This window comes from Trachypithecus francoisi, unplaced genomic scaffold (genome assembly GCF_009764315.1).
Source record: "Trachypithecus francoisi isolate TF-2019V2 unplaced genomic scaffold, Tfra_2.0 Lachesis_group17, whole genome shotgun sequence".
In the NCBI taxonomy this organism is placed as follows: domain Eukaryota; kingdom Metazoa; phylum Chordata; class Mammalia; order Primates; family Cercopithecidae; genus Trachypithecus; species Trachypithecus francoisi.
In genome coordinates, this window is record NW_022681462.1 from 79712346 (window position 1) to 79733206 (window position 20861).

The 20861-nt window shown below is 46.6% G+C and overlaps 1 protein-coding gene across 1 annotated transcript in view; it reads right to left on the bottom strand.

The window, feature by feature from the left end:
• The window catches only part of PLB1 (phospholipase B1), a 158744-nt gene that overhangs the window by 63642 nt on the left and 74241 nt on the right, over positions 1 to 20861 (bottom strand). The window contains exons 19-24 of the mRNA XM_033176174.1: positions 19536 to 19594; positions 17141 to 17214; positions 15628 to 15671; positions 8459 to 8567; positions 3261 to 3312; positions 1724 to 1804 (exon numbers count right to left, since the gene is read on the bottom strand). Coding sequence (XP_033032065.1) covers positions 1724 to 1804; positions 3261 to 3312; positions 8459 to 8567; positions 15628 to 15671; positions 17141 to 17214; positions 19536 to 19594 — 419 coding nt within the window. The remainder of the gene's footprint in view (positions 1 to 1723; positions 1805 to 3260; positions 3313 to 8458; positions 8568 to 15627; positions 15672 to 17140; positions 17215 to 19535; positions 19595 to 20861) is intronic.

Below are 20861 nucleotides of genomic sequence, written 5' to 3' on the forward strand. Positions count from 1 at the left end.
ACATCTCTGGGCCCCTCTAACACAGGATGTCAAAGCAGATGACCTCTAAGATCTCCCGCAACCTGAGCAGCCTCTGTCCTACGGCCCAATCTCTTTTGCTTGGAGCCTCAGCGTCTGGGGCTACTGAGCACACCCTACATGTATGAAAGCACACCCTACACAAATCAAAGCAATAACAGGAGGGGAAGAGGGGAAAGGGTCCTGTGAAACACGCGCCACACCAAGCCTAAACACATTTTAACTGTTTCTCCTGATCTCGATGTTCGCGGTTTTAAAGCTTTCTCAGCAGTGGAACTCTTTCTCTGATTGAAATCTAAACAAAAGCCCTGATGTATGGAACATACCAAAGCTGTGTCACTTAACGTGAGCAGGGGAGGGGCCCAGGGTCCCACCTCCCCATGGGCCGCCAGCAGCCCCAAGGCTCCCCTCTGGGCCTTTCAGATCACAGCTTGAAAACTCCTGACTCCTGGTGACTTTGATGCCAGGAAAGTGGGTTGTGAGGGGCCTGGGTGCTGGGGCGTCTGCTTACAGGCCACAGCAAGAGCACTACTTCCTAAACCTGACTCTGCTGGTCCCCTATCTGACTGACAAACCTCCTCATCTTCAAGCCCCAGCTGGAAAGTCTTCTGCTCTGTGTAAATCTCTCCAACAACCTCCGCTTCCCCACACACCAGGGTCCCACAGCAACTTTGTTTTTTCTTTTTTTTTTTTTGAGACGGAGTCTCACTTTGTCACCCAGGCTGGAGTGCAGTGGCGTGATCTCAGCTCACTGCAACCTCTGCCACCTGGGTTTAAGTGATTCTTCTGCCTCACCCTCCCAAGTAACTGGGACTACAGGCACTCACCATCATGATTGGCTAATTTTTGTATTTTTGTAGAGATGGGGTTTCACCATGTTGGCCAGGCTGGTCTCGAACTCCTGACCTCAAGTAATCTGTCTGCCTCGGCCTCCCAAAGTGCTGGGATTACAGGTGTGAGCCACCACGCCAGCCAACTTTGCTTTTAGACCTCCCTTCTGTGTGCAACCCTACAACCACATCCTGATGTCTGCCTTGTGCAGGATGAATTGCCTGTGCCTCTCTCCGCTGGCAGTGCAAGTTCCTGAGGACAGGGCCTGTGTTTCCTTCGCCACTGCTTTGCTCCTAGTACACTCCTGGCATAGGCGTGGGTGGGAGACTAGTGAGTATGCCCTGTCAGTCTTCTATCAGCTCAGAGACTGAGGTTCCAGGTTCCAGGAGGACATGCAGCATCCATGGAGCAGCAGCCTTGATCTTGGGTTTCCCACCAGCCCAGAATGACATGGCTCTGAAGCTGGCCCAAATGCCTGCAGGAACGCAACCTTTCCATACAAGTGACAGCACAAAGGTGGAGACGGCAAGGCCGCTGGAGACTGGGGAAAGGAGCTAACCTGTGACTCTCTCTGAACACAGGAAAGATTTTTCTAGTCAATGGGTGTTATCTTGGTTTCTAGAATGATATGATCAAGCTCCCTTGATAGGAAACTTAATCAGGATCAGTCTTTTAACCAATCCTGCTTGTCCAGCTGAATGGCTCCCTGGAGGTGAATGCCTTCTCAGTCTCGGGGTTCATCCCAGGCTGGATCCAAGACAAACCACGAGCCTGAGTCCCAACTTAGCTGTACTGCTCCTGGGCAGAGCAAGTGACTGGGCTGTGAAAATCCTTCTCTGGGGGTGAGTCTTGAGTAAAGGGCCTGGAGACCTACCGGATCACTGCAGAAATCACAGAGGTCATTGCCGCCTATAAACAGGGTTATTATCTTCCAGTCTTCCTGAAAGTGTATCCTCTGAAATGAGTAAGAAACACACAATCAAGCACCTTGTCCCAGAGTCAAGCCAAGGAAAACACAAAGTGCTTGACACTAGAAAAGATGGGTCCTCACACACTAGAGTCTCATGGACTTTCGAATTTTCTGTTCCTTGGTTTTGGGCTCCTGAGATCATAGGTGCTAATGGTTCGTTATTTTAGGTGGAATCATTGAACTTCCATGTGGCTCTGTTCACACACAAAAGCACACACGTCAGTTTCCACGTGTCCTGGTGGGAGTGGATACAGATGCCCTCTGAGCTCTGTTCCTCCATCTCCAGCATAGCAAGGAAGTGGGGAGGGGATAAGGAAGCTGGTCTTGGCCATGGGACAGGAACGTTTGTTCCAGAATCTTCTAGAAATCCTGAATTCTAATTTTACCTTAACAGAGAAAGGACCACCTTTCATTAAGAGGGAGCTCTCCAAATTTGGAGTACTCACACTGGTGACTAGCTCTGCCTTATGAGCTAGTCAAGCCAGAGAGGATGGGTAGAGTAAGGTGGCAGCTCTAAGCACAAGCTCTGAAAAGATTTTGCCACCTCTGGGATCTGTCTCCTCCAAGGAGGACCTGGAGAAGTACGTGAAGTCACAGGGCTGTGTGGAGAGGATGCAGCCATACACATTCCATAAACTATGGCCCCAGGGCAGCCACGGCCCTTCAAGCGTCTTATATTGCCCCAGGCCTACATAGCTTTACTTCTCTGATCTGCACTTCCAAAAGAGAGTGGAAGGAGAAAGGTGAGAACAAGATCCAGAAAAGTTTGACATTAAGGGTAGAAATACCCTGAAAACCTCCCAGTAATAGACTTTGTTGTACATTAAAGTATATATAACATAACTCATCCTAATCTTCCTTTTTATTTTACCCACCTAGAAACAGCCTCTGAATTGAGATCCAAGCTTTCATTTGAGGGAGAGCCTCATATTCATCTTTCAGAACCCGGCTCAAACATCTCCTCTACTCTTATTTTTTGGTACTGCTCCTTGCAGACCAGGGCTCTCCCATAGGCCATGTGCCCAGAATAACAGCCAAAATCTCCTTCTCAAGCCTTCCCTGACCGTCCTAAGCAGAGGGGCCGGTCCCTTCTGCACCCCACCCTGTCTTATACAGAACCCTTTTGATGGAGCACGTGGCAACTGTTCTGTAATTTGATTCTTCACGTTGGTCTCCTCTTCCAAGCTCCTTGAGGACAGGACTGTGTTGTATTCTTTCGTGTATCTCCAGCCCCTGCCTGATGCCTGACTCACAATAGATGTTTAATTTCAACAGCCGACTGACTGAACAAATAGGAATCACCTTTCTAGAGGAGCAGCGTTTTAGGCTTCAGATGTGTCTGCTAGAAACCCACGCCAGGCTCCCAACCACCCCTCAGTCCACAGCTGATCTTTTCTGTGTCCAGGGATTTCTCTTGCCTACTCCCATCCCAGGGACCCACCGTGTCATTCTTCATCAGGTCCACCAGCCTCCTGGCCTGGACAGGTAAATCCCTGCGGACACATACCAGAGGAAGCGCTGTGAGGAGTGGGGACTGGCAGGGGCCCTTAGCAGAGAGAACAGCAATCAAATGTGTAGTGGAAGGCCCAGGGTGGGCCTCCTGCAGGAAATGGACTGAAGGCCATGTCACAAAGCTCCTTCCCCATTCATGCTTCCCTGCGGGGGTGTTGGGTGGTGACTGTGCTTGGGAAGGCCAGAGCACTGCACATAGGAGGGGGTGACTCTCAGTGTGACTATTTTTCTTTTTCTTTTTCTTTCCCCCCTGAGATGGAGTCTTGCTCTATCGCCCAGGCTGGAGTGCAGTGGCACAATCTCAGCTCACAGCAACCTCTGCCTCCTGGGTTCAAGCAATTCTCCTGATTCAGCCTCCCAAGTAGCTGAGATTACAGCCACGTGTCACCACGCCCAGCTAATTTTTGTATTTTTAGTAGAGACAGGGTTTCACCATGTTGGCCAGGCTGATCTCAAACTCCTGACCTCACGATCCATCTGCCTCGGCCTCCCAAAGTGCTGGGATTCCAGGCGTGAGCCACCGCGCCCGGCCAGGGCGACTATTTTCTGATGGGCATATTTGGTATGGCGTGCTTTTCTTTTCCTTCCAAGCCAGGTTTGTTCAGGGCAAACAGAAGGTTTGCCTGTGCGTATTTCACATCATGCACATGTCATGGCACCCCCCATTTTGGCAGGTGCCATGGCCTAAGCCCTCCTACCCTTAAGATGATGTAGTCTAGTCAGATGCACCTGGGTTGGACACTTAGGTGCCTCTTGCTAACTGTGTGAAAGTGACTCTAATTCTCAGCTCAAAAAGACCGCAAAATGGAGACAAGCTCACTGATCTTGGACGGTCATTGGGAGCAGTAGATGGGAGCCACTGCTGGTGCCAGACTGCCAGGGTTTGAATCCTGCTTCCACAAATGACCAGCTCTGAGACCTTGGCCGACTACTTGATCCTGCAAACCCTCAGTTTTTCCCTTTGGGAAACGGGGATGGTAACATACCTTCCTCACAGAGCTGTTGGGGAAATTAAATGAGGTGCCATATAAAGAACTTATGACAGTGCTTGACACATAGTATGCGACCACTGAGTTATTTCTGCCATCATTCTCACCATCATCATTGACAAAGTCCCTGGCACAGGGCTTAGCAGGAAACATTAGTGGTCATCCTCTTCCCCTCTTATCTATTCGCCCTACTGGCCTGATGTGAGTCAAAGTACACTAGGTATTTGGTTACCTGGATGGGGACTTCACGTAAGTCACTTAACCTTTTTGAGCCTTGATTTCCTCATCTGTAAATCTGAAGTTATCAGAGCCGCTGCTCTGTTGATGGAACAGAGTTTGAGGATGATTATCCAACCACTCTGAAACTCTTTTTTTTGAGACTGAGTCTTGCGCTATCACCCAGATTGTAGTGCAATGGCGTGATCTCAGTTCACTGCAACCTGTACCTCCCAGGTTCAAGTGATTCTCGTGCCTCAGCCTCCCAAGTAACTGGAATTACAGGCACCCGCCACCACACCCGGCTAATTTTTGTATTTTTCGTAGAGATGGGATTTCACTATGTTGGCCAGGCTGATCTTGAACTCCTGACTTCAAGTAATCTGCCTACCTCGGCCTCCCAAAGTACTGGGATTACACGTGTGAGTCACTGTGCCTGGCCGAAGCTCAATTTTATCATTGGTAAAACATGGGAGTCTGATGTTTTGCTCTGTTCATCTCATGGTTATTGTGCAGACTACAGGGACGATAAATGTGAGGGTACCTTGTAAATGGTGCACTGCTGTATCCACATGACAGCTATTGTCAGACCTGGAATAAAGCCTGCAGGGCACAAGGCCAGACTATGTGGTCAAGTTGATGCATTTGTTCAGGCCATGTGGCCTCTTTGTGCTATAGTTTCTTCTATTGTAATACAGGAATAATAACCTCCAACTTTTCCCTGCCACCCAGGATGTGCTTAGATTGCTTGCATGAAAGAGCCCCAAGTCCTCTGGCAAAGCAAGGACAGAAACCCAGGGCCAAATGAATCACACTCATTTTGGTTACTTTTATGCTCTTGACTCTAAGGTTTCATTCTTGGATGCCTCCCTGACCTAATCATGCTTACAACTGTCTTTCCTCTTATACTACCAGCCCACATATGCTTGGAAAAAGCAAGATGATGGTACTATTAAAGCAGTAAACCTGTAGCTTTTTAATTCTATCACCATCAAAAGGAAAAGAAAGCCCCAGAATTCATCATAAAACCTATTGGGCCAGCCGGGCGCGGTGGCTCAAGCCTGTAATCCCAGCACTTTGGGAGGCTGAGACGGGTGGATCACGAGGTCAGGAGATGGAGACCATCCTGGCTAACACGGTGAAACCCCGTCTCTACTAAAAAATGCAAAAAAAAAAACTAGCCAGGCGAGGTGGCGGGCGCCTGTAGTCTCAGCTACTCGGGAGGCTGAGGCAGGAGAATGGTGTAAACCCGGGAGGCGGAGCTTGCAGTGAGCCGAGATCCGGCCACTGCACTCCAGCCTGGGCGACAGAGCGAGACTCCGTCTCAAAAAAAAAAAAAAAAAAAAACCTATTGGGCCTTCTGGACGCAGTGGCTCACACCTGCAATCCCAGCACTTTGGGAGGCCGAGGCAGACAGATCATGAGGTCAGGAGATCAAGACCATCCTGGCTAACACGGTGAAACCCTGTCTCTACTAAACATACAAAAAATGTGCTCATAGTCCCAGCTACTCAGGAGGGTGAGGCAGGAGAATAACTTGAACTTGGGAGGCGGAGGTTGCAGGGAGCCGAGATCATGCCACTGCACTCCAGCCTGGGCAACAGAGCAAGACTCTGTCTCAAACAAACAAACTAAACCTATTGGGGTTTGTGTTACCCATTACTTTGGATACTGTGTCACCTTTCCTACTGGCGATGAATAAGAAAGCTACTTAGGTGGCTCATGGTCTCAGGATGGTGCTGAGAGCTGGAAGGATGTCAGGAAATCTAGGAAACAAACCACATGATTCCTAGGAACCACAATGTAGTGTGATATTTGTGATTAAAAATAGGATCTAAAAAAACCAAATCATCCCATCAAAAAGTGGGCAAAGGTCAATGAATGGTCAATTCTCAAAAGAAGATATACAACCAGCCAACAAACATGAAAAAGTGCTCAACATAACCAAATATCAGGGAAATGCAAATTAAAACGAGATATCACTTTACTTCTGCAAGAACGGCCATAATTAAAGGTCAAAAAATAATAGATGTTGGCCCGGATATGATGAAAGGGAACACTTTTGCACTGCTGGTGGGAGTATAAACTAGTACAACCACCGTGAAAAACAGTGTGGAGATTCCTTAAAGAACCGAAGGTAGAACCACCATTCGATCCAGCCATCCCATTTCTGGGTATCTACCCAAAGGAAAATAAGTCATTATATGAAAAAGACACATGCACATGCATGTTTATTGCGGCACAATTTGCAATTGCAAAGATATAGAACCAACCCAAGCGCTCATCAACCAACAAGTGGATAAAAAAATGTGGTCTATATACACCATGGAATACTACTCAGCCACAAAAAGGAATGAAATAATGTGCTTTGCAGCAACTTGGATGGCGCTGGAAGCCATTATTCTAAGTGAAGTAACTCAGGAATGGAAAACCAAATATTGTATGTTCTCACTTATAAGTGGGAGAGCAAAGCTATGAGGATGCAAAGGCATAAGACTGATATAATGGGCCAGGCATGGTGGCTCATGCCTGTAATCCCAGCACTTTGGGAGGCCTAGCAGGCATATCACTTGAGGTCAGGAGTTCAAGACCAGCCTGGCCAACATGGTGAAACCCTGTCTCTACCGAAAAATACAAACAAAATTTAGCTGAGAATGGTGATGTGTGCCTGTGATCCCAGCTACTTGGGAGGCTGAGGTGGGAGAATCGCTTGAACCTGGGAGTGGAGGTTGCTGTGAGCTGAGATTGTGCTACGGTACTCCAGCCTGGGCAACAGAGCAAGACCCTGTCTCAAAAAAAAAAAAAAAAGAATGATATAAAGGACTTTGGGGACTCAGAGAGGAAGGGTGGGAGAGGTGAGGGATTAAAGATTACATACTGGGTAGAGTGGACACTGCTCAGGTGACAGGTGCACCCAAATCTCAGAAATCACCACTAAAGAACTTACTCATGCAACCAAAAACTACCTGTACCCCAAAAAGTGTTGAAATAAAAATTAAAAATAAATACAAATAGCATAAAAAAGGATCTTCCAATTTATGCTTCCTTGATTAGGTATGGCATTCACTTGCTCTCTGACCAGGCAGCAAACCCAAGCAGCACTCAAGGTCCTGGAATCTTGGAGTGCAGTGGAGGGATGGGACCTAGGAAAGCTGACCTGCCCACTCTTGAGGACCAGCCTGGCCATGCCCAGGGACCATGACAGTCATGGCTGTGCTCACTGATGTTTCTCCCCAGGTGGGCCCAGGGGCCATGACACAGTCATGGCTGTGCTCACTGATGTTTCCCCCGAGGTGGGCATTACTGCCAGGACCACCATTTTGACCAACACGTGTCATGCGTCCACTATTTATAGCTCACCAGAACCTTCATATCCAACACGACATTTGAGCTTCATGACCGCCCTGTGGGAGAGGTTCCTAACCAGCCCCACCTCTTAGAGTCTGAGGCTTAGAGAGGCCAGGGAGGAAACTGGGTTTGCACTCAGGGCCTCCCCTCCCAGGGCTGGTGCTCTTCCTGGGACACTGGAAGGATGCAGAGTTTAGAGCTCGAAAGGCACAGCTGAGGAAGGGAGGGAGGGCAGGACTCTGAAACAGCAGTGACATAGCAGTGACAACTGGGATGCAGAGTGAGCCCACTTATAACCTATGTCTTATGTGAGATTTACAGGCAGGCAAAGTAATCAGCTCAGAGCATATGCCTGGCATCAGAGTCCATTGTGACTAGTTTCTGGGGGTGGGTATTAGGGTAGGCTCACAGATTTCTGTAACACCTCCAAGACAGCCCCGTTCAGCCTTTGGCCCTCAAACCTCTTCCCCTGACGAAGCCCTTCAACCTTCAGCCATAAACCCAGTTTAGGCCAAGCCCCGCTCTGGTCCCCAGAGGACCTGTGCTGTTCACCGCCCCCGTCACCCCAGCTCACTTAGCTCGGCCTCCTGCCACTGCCTGGTTTAAGAAGGCATTAGAACTGGTTTCTTTCCCAGTGCCAACAGAGAAGCCCTTCAGGGAAGGGTTGAATTCTCGGAGGATGTCTGCAAATACAAGGAAAAGACATGCTTAGTGACTACTGCAAAACAATCTTCAAATTCCTTTGATAAGTACCAGCAGGTGTTAGGGAGCAGAGTCCCCACTCCACAGCCCTTACTCTTACCCCAACTTTCGCTCAGCATGGGAAGAAAATGTTCAGCAGGCTGGTGCTTAACAACAGGGCAGCACACAACAGATGTTTCATCAATTATTGCTAAGGAAATGTGAGTCTGGGTTACATGCTTTTCTCATGTAGTTTTCTTTTTTACTACATACATAGTAGCTTTATTGAAATATAATTCACTTACCACAAAGTTTACCAATTTAAAGTATACAGTTCAATAACTTTTAGCATATTCACATAGTTGTACAATCACCACCATGTAATCAACTTTAGAACATTTTCATCACCCCAGAAAGAAACCCAGTACCCACTAGCAGTCACTCCCCATTCCCTGCAACCTCGTGGCAATTGTGGATCTACTCTGTCTCTGTAGTCTTGCTTATTCAGGCCATTTCATATGAATGAAATCATATAGCCCAACATACCTTTTGTGACTGGCCTCTTTCACTTAGCGTACTATTTTCAACATTTGCCCATGTTGTAGCATGCATCTGTACTGCATTCCTTTTTACTGTTGAATAATATTCCATTGTATGGATATACCACATTTTATTTATCCATTCTTCAGTTGATGGGGCTTTGGGGTTATTTCCACATATTGGGTATTATGAAAAATGCTGCTATGAACATTTGTGTACAAGTTTTTGTGTGGATTTCTCTTGGATATGTATCTAAGAGTAGAAAAGGTTAAACTCTGTTTAACCCTAGCCCTAACCCTGTTTAACCTTTGAAGGAACTGCCAGGACTTTTCTCAAAGCAGCTACACCATTTTTACATTCCCACCAGCAGTTTCTGAGGGTTTCAATATTTCCATATCCTCATCAACACTTATTATCTTTCTATTACAACCATGCTAGTGGATGTGAATTGGTATCTCACGGTGGTTTTGATGTGCACTGATGGCTACTGATGTTGAGCATATTTTCATGTGCTTACTAGCCAATTGTAGAAATGTTTATTCAGATCCTTTGCCCAATTTTAACTGGGTTATCTTTTTATTATTGAGTTGTAAGAGTTCTTTATAATTTCTAGATACAAGTTTCTTATTAGATATAGGATTGGCAAGTGTTTACTTCCACTCTTTGGATTGTCTTTATTTTCTTTGATATATGATATGTTATCCTTTGAAGCGCAAAATATCGATTTTTCTTTTGTCACTTGTGCTCTTAGTGGTATTTTGAAGAAGACTTTCCTTAGCTCAAGATCATAAAGATCTGCTCCTATATTTTCTTCCTAGAGTTAGTTTTAGCTCTTACATTTAGGTCTATGATTCATTTTGAGTAAATTTTTGTATAAGGTGTGAGGTAGGGGTTCAACCTCATTTTTTTGGTGTGTATCTAGTTGTTTCAGCACAATTTATTGAAAAGACTATTCTTTCCCCCATTGGTTTTGGCACCCTTGCTGAAAATGAGTTAACCATCAATATGAGAGTTTAATTTCTGACTCTCAATCTTAGTCCATTGTTGATATGTCTATCTTTATGCTAGTACCACATGTCTTGATTACTATAGCTTTATAGTAAGTTTTGAAATTGGTAAGTATAAATCCTCTGAATTTGTTCTTTTCTAGATTTCTTGGGATAGTCTGGGTCCCCTGAATTTCCACATGAATTTTAGGGTCAGCTTGCAAATCTCTGCCAAAGAGCTACCTGGAATTTTGATAGGGATCACATTGAATCCATAGATTTGGGGAGTATTATCATTTTAAGAATATTAAATCTTCTAATCCATGAATGTCAGATGTTTTTCTACTTACTTAGGTCTTTAATTTCTTTCAGCAATGTTTTGTGATCTTAACAGTAAAAGAGATGTTCTTTTCTGGTTAAATTTATTCCTAAGTATTTTATTATTTTTTATGCTATTGTAAATGGAATTTCATTTTCATATTAATTGCTAGTATAAATAATTACATTTTTGTTTTTTTTTTTTTTTTTTTTTTTTTTGAGAGGGAGTCTCGCTCTGTCGCCCAGGCTGGAGTGCTGTGGCCGGATCTCAGCTCACTGCAAGCTCCGCCTCCCGGGTTTAGGCCATTCTCCTGCCTCAGCCTCCCGAGTAGCTGGGACTACAGGCGCCTGCCACCTCACCCGGCTAATTTTTTGTATTTTTTTTTTTTTTTTTTGAGGCGGAGTCTTGCTCTGTCGCCCAGGCTGGAGTGCAGTGGCCGGATCTCAGCTCACTGCAAGCTCCGCCTCCCGGGTTCACACTATTCTCCTGCCTCAGCCTCCGGAGTAGCTGGGACTACAGGCGCCCGCCACCTCGCCCGGCTAGTTTTTTTGTATTTTTTAGTAGAGACGGGGTTTCACCGTGTTAGCCAGGATGGTCTCGATCTCCTGACCTCGTGATCCGCCCGTCTCGGCCTCCCAAAGTGCTGGGATTACAGGCTTGAGCCACCGTGCCCGGCCAATTTTTTGTATTTTTAGTAGAGACGGGGTTTCACCGTGTTAGCCAGGATGGTCTCGATCTCCTGACCTCGTGATCCGCCCGTCTCGGCCTCCCAAAGTGCTGGGATTACAGGCTTGAGCCACCGTGCCCGGCCATTTTTGTATATTGATTTGTACCTTGCAATCACTCACTTATTAGCTCTAATAATTTTTAGTGGATTTCTTGGGATAGTCTCTACATAGTATCATGTCATCTTTAAATAGAAGTGGTTTTATTTCTTTATTTCCAATCTTGGTACTTGTTCTTTCATTTTCTTGCCTAACTGCCATGGCCAGTGTGATGTTGAATGAAAGTGGCAAGAGCATGCGTCCTTGTCTCACTCCTGATATCAGAGAGAGGGGGCAGCATTCCATCTTTCACCATTGCCTGTGATGTCAGCTGTGGGCTCTTAAAAGATACCCTTTATCAGAGTGAGGAATTTTCCTTCTATTTCTAATTTGTTCTTTTTTTACTTTATTTATTTATTTTGAGACAGTTTTATGCTGTCACCCAGGCTGGAGTGAAGTGGCGCAATCTCAACTCACTGCAGCCTCTGCCTCCCAGGCTCAAGCGATTCTTGTGCCTCAGCCTCCCAAGTAGCTGGGATTACAGGCACCTGCTACCACACCGGACTAATTTTTGTGTTCTTAGTGGAGACAGGGTTTCACGGTGTTGGCCAGGCTAGTCTCTAAACTCCTGACCTCAAGTGATCCACCTGCCTAGGCCTCCCGAAGTGCTGGTAGTACAGGCATGAGCCACTGCGCCCAGCCTTTGTTGAGTGCTTCTATCGTGAAGTGATGTTAGATTTTTGTTAAATGCTTTTTCTGATCCATTGAGATGATCATGATGTGTGGTTTTTGTCTTTTATCCTATTGACATAGAATATTACATTAATTGATTTTGAGGTTGAAAACTAACCTCGTATTCCTGGGCTAATTCCACTTAGTCATGAGGTGTATATATATATACAATATACATATATATATACAATAAAACATACATATATGTTTATATATATAAACATATATATAAAAACATATATATGTTTTATTGCTGGATTTTGTTTGCTAGTATTTTCTGTAGGATTTCTGGGTCTACATTCATAATACTTACTGGTCATACTTTGCTTCCCTTGTGATGTCTTTGTCTTATTTTGCTATCAGGGTAAAACTCATAGAATGAGGTGTGAAGCATTCCTTCCTCTTCTGTTTTTGGGAGGAGTTTGTGAAGAACTGGTGATTGATACTAATGTTCGATAGAATTCACCAGCGAAGCCAGAGACAGTCTGGGCTTTTTTGGGCAGGAAGTTTTAAAATTATTAATTCAATCTCTTTGCTTGTTTTAAATCTATTCAGATTTTCTACTTTTTATGGAGTCAATTTCAGTGGTTTGTGCCTTTCTAGGAATTTGTCCATTTCATCCAAGTTATCTGATTTATTGGCATACAACTGTTCATGGTATTCTCTAATAATTCTTTTTATTTCTGTAAGGTTGGTAGTATCTCCTCTTTCATTCTTGATTTTGATTCCCCCTCCCTTTTGCCAGTCTAGTTAAAGTTTTGTCAGTTTTGTTGAACTTTGCAATCTCATGCATTCTAATTGCCTTTACTAATATGGATCCACACTTTCCCCTTTTTCATCTTTCCAACTTGGCGAGCCCTCCTGAGAGCAGAGTCTATATACCCCAGGGCCTCATATAATGCTCAACATGTTTATGGACTGAATTAGAAATAAAGCAAAGTTCAGACAAGCTTGGAGACTTGCTCAAAGTCATGTAGCTGCTGAGAATGGCTGGTCTCTCAGCTCCAATACAAGGGCACTTGCCCCCGCTGTCTCACAATCTGCTAGGATGTGAGAAACTGGGTGAGTAGCAGCCAGGACTTTAGGGCCCCTTCCAGTAGAGTGCTTGCTAGAACCCAGCACTGCTGCAGGTTTACTCAGCACAGACGGATTGGATTCGTTCCTTGAGGTTTGGGGACATCACACTAATAAATGGAAATTGCTCCGATTTCTACTCAAGAGAAGAAAGGACTGTGAAATCACCTGAGCAATTTGAAAGTGGAATGGTTTGTCCTAGGAAGTGGTAGGTTCCCTAGGAGGTAGAAGGAACTCAGCACAGCCTACCCAGCTACTTAGGAAGAATGTCATAGGGAGGAACCACACATTGAATAGGGCAACAACTTGCTGGTGCAGGCAGTTATCTCTGCCAGGAACATTCTCTCCCCTTTCCTTACCTGACGAATTCTCATTCTTGAAGCTCCTTTTCAGAAGACAGGGTTAATAATCTCTATGTTTATTTTCCCCTAAGCTTTGTACACATCTATAAATATTAGTCATGTGTCTGTCTTTAGGAAGACATGCTGCCAAAGAGACTTTGGCGATGTCATTGGGGCACTGTTCTCCTATTTTCCAAGCACTCCAGCACTGGAATATTTGCTGGATTAAATTGAACAGGGGGTTGAATGGGGATTTTGTTCTGCCCTTACATTCGTATGAGTTTTCTAACACATTTCCATATAGTTATTTCCCTGTGGATTATCTAGCCCCTACAATCAAATAGTCTTCACATCTCTAGCAAGAAGAGTCTAAATAGCTGGTAATCCATTTCTGGGCTAAGTGTGTCAGGAGAGTCATCCACCTGAGGGGTGACATTGTCTCAATCCTTTGTAAATTACTTTGGGGAAAGAGGTGAAGCCAAATAATATCCAATTATCTTGTCCATGATACGAGCAGGGAAGTAGAGAGCCCAGAAAGCTGTTGTATACATTGGGTCATCCCACAGCCAAGTTCATCACACTCACAAAAGCACCCTGAACCATCTCCTAGCAATAGAGGAACTGATTTATAGCTCACATATGTAGACCTAGATATAAAGAAGGCAAGGAGTGCTTGTGGCACAGAACCCTGTCTGCCTAAATTCAACAGGATTTACAAATAACCAAAACAGGTAACAGGAAGTCTGGTCGGCTCTGCTCTGCCTATGTGGAGATTAAGCTATGATGTCTCCCTCATCCAAGTCTTGGTGGCTTCCAGTTCAGGTTGTTAGCTTCTAAAGATATATTACAAAGGGATATGTACCAGGGAAGTAAATGAGAATGGGACCAATTAAATTCCTCCCAGAAAAAATTATCAGCCAGAAGATTCCAGGGAAAGAATTCAATTTAAACATGTATGGCTTGCATACTTTAAGAACAAGCATGGAGATGTGTATGCACTGGGGAGAATTTTAAAAAGATGATAAGACCAGACCCGTCAGAGAATACAGTCAGGCTTTAAAAAGTCATTCCGCCTGTAATCCCAGCACTTCGGGAGGCCAAGGTGGGTGGGTCACGAAGTCAGGAAATCGAGACCATCCTGGCCAACATAGTGAAACCCTGTCTCTACTAAAAATACAAAAATTAGCCGGGCGTGGTGGCAGACGCCTGTAGTCCCAGCTACTCGGGAGGCTGAGGCAGGAGAATGGCGTAAACCAGGGAGGTGGAGGTTGCAGTGAGCCGAGATGGCGTCACTGCACTCCAGCCTGGCAACAGAGCAAGACTACGTCTCAAAAAAAATAAAGAAAAACCAAATCATTCCGAGCAGGTTGGTGGGAAGTAAATTAAGAAAAGTGTTGAGTCCCAAAGATGGCTGTATCTGCACAGCCTGGACAAGGTAACTTCATCTCCTCCTGCGGCAATAGCAGCGGTTCCTACAGCAACCCCGCAATTCAATGTCTGTGCGCAGCTGTGCCTGCGCTCCAGGTGCCTGGATCGATGCCTCTCGCAGGGGGGTTACCTGCTTGGAAAGGCAGGCGCCGCACACCCTGGTTTCCTTTTCTTCTTTCTTGAATCACTTTTCTTTATTCTCTCTAATCTCATGCCAGATTAGAATCACTTTTTATTTTTATTTATTATTTATTTATTTATTTATTTTTTGAGACGGAGTCACACTCTGTCGCCCAGGCTGGAGTGCAGTGGCCGGATCTCAGCTCACTGCAAGCTCCGCCTCCCGGGTTTACGCCATTCTCCTGTCTCAGCCTCCCGAGTAGCTGGGACTACAGACGCCCGCCACCTCACCCGGCTAGTTTTTATATTTTTTTAGTAGAGACAGGGTTTCACCGTGTTTGCCAGATGGTCTCGATCTCCTGACCTCGTGATCCGCCCGTCTCGGCCTCCCAAAGTGCTGGGATTACAGGCTTGAGCCACCGCGCCCGGCCTGAATCACTTTTTAATGACTTGCACTAAGAAGTGATCCGAGCTCTTTTTTTCCCCCCGCTTTACTTTCTTCCTTCCTTGGTCAAAGACATTTTTGACACCTCCCCGCCCCTGGCCCCGAAGCCTCCAACCCCGCTCCGCCCCCAACTCCAAGGCTTTCGTCACTGTCGGAAGCGGAGCTGGGAGTCTTGGGAGGCAGCGCCCCCTGGTGAATTTAGTGGGCTCCTGCAGCCGGGGCTCCTCCCGAGGCCGGCGCCACCTGCCGGGGGAGCGGGAAGCATGCAAGGGCCGCCCCAAACCAAACGGCCCGGCCGCCGCAGTGTACTCACTCGCCAGGGTGGTAACGGTGCTGACGCTCTCATCTCCGCCGACGCTGTATCGTGGGTCCAAGAAAGAAAATGAAGGGTTAAAAACGCCAGCCACGCCGAGACCCTTCAGACACTAGCCAGAAACGCCCGTCTCCCGAGAAACAGCTGTGGGGCTTGGAGCTTGCCCTTTCCCATCACTTCAGTAGAAAAACGGAAAAAGCAAACCAGAATATGGCTCCCCTCCCCATAGGCCAGCACATCAAACAACAAGCCAGCTTTAAACGGGCGGCTGATTTCCACTGATGCTGGGGCAGGGGAGGTAGGTTGGTTCCTTGCACCCCTGCTTTCAAAGGGGAAGTAGTCCCTCGTCTGCCAGCCCCTTTCCAACTAGCCACTGCACCGTGCATTAATATTATTGGTGTAAACATAGTCTTAAAAACGTCGGCCCTATTTTTTTCTCTTTTCTCTTCCTGCTTGGCTTGTAAAAGCCGTTTTTAAAAGGTGTCTTCTAGAGGGTCAGCCATCTTCCAAGCCAACACTAAAATTCCAAGGTGATCAAAGTTAGAAGGATTTCTAGGCCTGCAAATATGCAGCATTCCAGAGTGGATTGGATTCCCTGCTTTTCCACACCCCCCACCCCATTCTGTGCCAAGTGTGTCTAGGAGCATCTAAAAGGGTCTCCAAATGTTTGGGTTTTAACTGTGCAGCAACGTGAGGAAGGATGCCAGAGAGTCAGCACTCAGGTTAAAGCAGGTGTCAGATGGAGATGCCAGATTCCAGGTGAGGAAACACCAACCCTTCCCAGACTTGCAGCAGAGGTTTGATCACATGCAGAGCAGAAATAAGCCTGCCCAAAGTGATACATGATAAGGGAATGCACTGGTAGGGGCCAGGAAGTATCTACTCTGCTTCGTGATCTTTTACCTTCTGGCTCTGTGATCTTGGTCAGGTTACTTGCCCTCTCTGAGCCTTGTTTCCTCAACTGTAAAATAAAGGCCCTATAACAACAATGCCAACTAGCAGATACTTACTTTGTGTCAAGCAGTGTGCTGGACACTTAAATTCTTTCTAGTCCTCAGACAGTGCTCAGGTAGTAGCATTATTTCTGCATCAGACATGAGGACAGAGGCTCAGAGAGGTTAGGGAACTTGCCCAAGGTTACATCCAGCTGGGTAGCTAGGGCTCAGTTACAACTCTGGTTCCAAAGGCAATGATCTGTGCATCACTCAGGCCACTGCCTCCTTCTGAGATTATATCGCAGAGGGAGAAATGGAAGCCAGAGAAGCATTTCCAACCCAAACATTTATGTAGTTTCTCTCCTAGACTCCTGGCTCAAGGCTCAGCTACTGTTCTGGGCAATGTAGTGGTTTGAGGAGGCTGGTGAACACCTTTTTCAAATTAAACCTAGAAGCTGGTCATAGAAAAGAACAAAGCAGCCCACCCCTGCTTAAGGTGTTGTTTTCTAGAATGCTCAGGGGGTTTCCCTTGCTCTGCAATGAAGGGGTCTTTGGGGCCTTGCCACTCCCTCGCTCACCTCCAGGACAGGCCTCGGTACTGAGTCAAGACGTCCAAGATGTTTCCACGTGTGGACCCAGCCCCATTGCCTGCCTGAGAGAGAACAACGAGGGGGTGAGTTTCTTTGCCTCCCCTAGTCGCCCACCTCCGCCTGCCTGCCAAAAGGTCTACGTTCTTATGCCAGCCAGGACCGCCTGGGCACTCTCTGGGATCTAGGGTCTAGATGGCACCATATCTCCATATGCATCCTGCCTTTTCAGCGGTGAGTGAGAGCGTCCACTGGGAAGGCCTGGTGCTATTCACAGCTCTGCTTCATTCCAAGAAACCCTGCCTAGGCCAAGACCAAGTGAAACTTGTCTAGCAAAAGTGCTCTTGAAATTAGACTGTACCTTTTCAAAAGGATACATTTCAGGGTCCTGTTTTTCTCATGTTTTTAAAGTTGTGAAGTATATCATAAAAGGAAATAGATCATTATCCTTTTATACCAATATCTCTCACCTATGCACACTTTAAAATGTAGTAATAAAATGACATCCCACGTAGCCATCAGCTGAAGAAAGCACAATGTGGACACTCTTCAGGTGCATGTCCCTTGCCTAAAGCACGTTGTTTCTGAGCATTTGGAAGAGCATGCCGAGAAGGCCTCCCAGGCAGTTGGGGATGAAGTCTGGTCTCCACAAGAGGCCCCCGGGTGTGATCCCTGCTCTCTGGTGCCCAGTTCCTTTGCTACCTGCCAGGCAGGTTCACACCCAAAGTGCTTCCTCCCTAGGAACCCCTGAACAGCTGTGCTGAGATGTGATGACCCCTTGTCCTGAGAGTATCTTCAATGAGACCAGGGAATTGGGAGGAGGTGATGCCAGGCCCCGCCAGGCAGGAAGAGGTTGGGATAAGCAGTATATGAAGCTGCTAAGGCCCAGTCTGCCAGTCCTTCCTGGGAGGTTATGAGCAGTCAGGCCTTTGGGGAGAAGAGTGGCTGAGGGGCCATGGAGGAGGCTGTCACAGCACAGGGATAGGGCCCTGGACTTAGGGTCAGGATCCCTGAGTTCTGATCCTGACTCGAGCATTTACAAGCTGTGTGGCCTGAGGCACTTCACCTTGCCCAGCTTCATTCACCTTCTTACTGATTTAGAGACACGGCCTTGCTCTGTTGTCCAGCCTGGAGTGCAGTTGCACCATCATGGCTCATTGCAGCCTCGAAATCCTGAGCTCAAGTGATCTTCTAGCCCCAGCCATTCAAGTAGCTGGGACTATAGGCATGCATCACTAGGCTTAATTTTTTTTTCTGTTTTGGTAGAAATTGGGTCTTGCTATGTTGCCCAGGCTCATCTTGACCCCCTGGCCTCAAGTGATCCTTTTGCCCTGGCCTCCTAAAGTGCTGGGATTACAGATGTAAGCCACTATGCCTAGCTATTTTTTTTTTTTTTCATTTTTGTAGAGATGGAGTCTTGCTATGTTGCCCAGGCTGGTGTTGACCTCTTGGCCTCAAGTGATCCTCCCACCCTGGCCTCCTAAAGTGCTGGGATTATAGATGTGAGCCACTGGGCCCAGACTTTATTGGTTGAATTTAAAGAAAGTCATACCTCACAGGATTTTGTCATGAAGATACATCCCACTGAGTGGGACGATATCACTGTGATAGGCCATAGACATGAGAGGTGTCAGCTTGTTCTTGGGGAGGATTCAGCTGGAGACCCTGTATTCTACTGGCCCAGGGAATAGCAGCTGGACTGTGATGAGAGGCTGTTGAATGGAAGCTGTGTCTAGGAACCTTTGGGACCCCCAGCCCCCAGGCTCTCAAAAGGCCTGATTCTGCTTTTCATGGATAGTGCTTGGCAGGGTCTGAGGTGTCACCCTGGGGCAGATGCAGAGGTGGGTTTGGAACATCTCTGGCCTATCTGCCTCTTCCATAGACTCCCGTCTTCCCACCCTCCCCAACCTCCCTGCCCCCATTAGCACTTGCTCCTGTCTCATCATCTCTTCACCCCTCGTCTTGGTACCTTCCCTTAGCTTTTCTACATGGACAAAACCAAGCACTGGATCCTTGGAGGAGTTAGTTTTATAGCATGGTCTGGAGATCTTATCCATCCTGCCCCACTGCTGACCAGCTGTGTGACTTGGGGTGGGTCACTCCTGTCACCCACACTCCCTCTAGGGTCCCTCCACTTCCTGCTCTCTCCTTCATCTCAGCATTGGGGGAGGAAGATGAGACCAGAATGGAGGTGGGAAACCATGATGGGAAGTGAATGCTGTTGAATGCCAGAGTGGGTCAGACAATGGAGAGATGGAGATCAGGACCCGAGATGGCAGCATCTAAGAGCCAGGAGTGAGACCTTCTCTCTCCATTTCCCTCTCCAAGTTCTCATATTAGTCAAAATCTTTTCCCCTCCTGCCCCTTCTGCATCAGGGTCACTTACCGTGAGAGAGTCACCCAGGGCTCCAATTACGTTGATGTCAGCTGGCTTCAGCCTATGAACTAAGAATATAAGCAGGAGTGAGTGGAAAATGGGGCTTCCAGGAAAGCACTGGACCCATCTACTCTGAAACAAAGGAATAATTTCTAGGATAATGAAGAAAAAGTCAGTTTTTACCACCAAGACACCTTGGATAAAAGACAGGAAAAACCCATTCTTGTCAATGGGCTCTGCAGTGCCAGCCGTGGAGTCTGACTGCTGGCTTCCTCTCTGGGGCACCTGGACACCGGAACAGCAAGCTTAAAGGTGGATCCTGCTTTAAGTGGGGAGCTGTGTTCGCGTTTGGTGAGACCAGATGCCACAAGGTGAGTGGTGGCAGGCCCTTGGCAAGGTGATTTGGGAGGAGGGAAGGAATTGCCATGGAAATGCAACCAATACTTAATCTATTCTAGGATCTGATGATATTTGGGATAAAATATTACATCATCCTATCAGAATCAGTTCAGTTTCTCTAAAGTGAAAAGGGAATACTTTTATGCCACTGACTATTTTTTTTTTTTTTTTTTTTTTTGAGACGCTGTCTCGCTCTGTCGCCCAGGCTGGAGTGCAGTGGTGCGATCTTGGCTTACTGCAACCTCCACCTGCCAGGTTCAAGCTGTTCTCCTGCCTCAGCCTCCTGAGTAGCTGGGATTACAGGCACGCATCACCACACCTGGCTAATTTTTGTATTTTTAGTAGAGACGGGGTTTCACCGTGTTGGCCAGGATGTTCTCAATCTCCTGACCTTGTGATCTGCTCGGCTCGGCCTCCCAAAGTGCTGGGATTACAGGCGAGAGCCAATGCGCCCGGTTGACTGTTTTGTAATTGAGATGAAATTCACATAACTAAAATTAACCATTTAAAAGTGAACAGTTCAGTGGCATTTAGTACGTTCACAATGTTGTGCAACTATCACCTCTATCTAGCTTTGAAACATTTTCATTACCCCAAAAGGAGACCCTATACCTATTAAGTGGTCACCTCCATTTCTCCCTTCTCCCAGTCCCTGGTAACCAATACCCTGCTTTCTACCTCTATGGATTTATCTATTCTGGATATTTCATGTACATAGAATCATATAATATGTGACTTTTTATGTTTGGCTTCTTCTATTTTGCATAATGTCTTCAAGGTTCAATTATGTTATAGCATGTATTAATACATTCGTTTTATTTTTATGTTTTGAGACAAAGTCTCACTCTGTCACCTAGGTTGAAGTGCAGTGGCTTGTGATCATGGCTCACTGCAGCCTCGACCTCCTGGGCTCAAGTGATCCTCCCATCTCAGCCT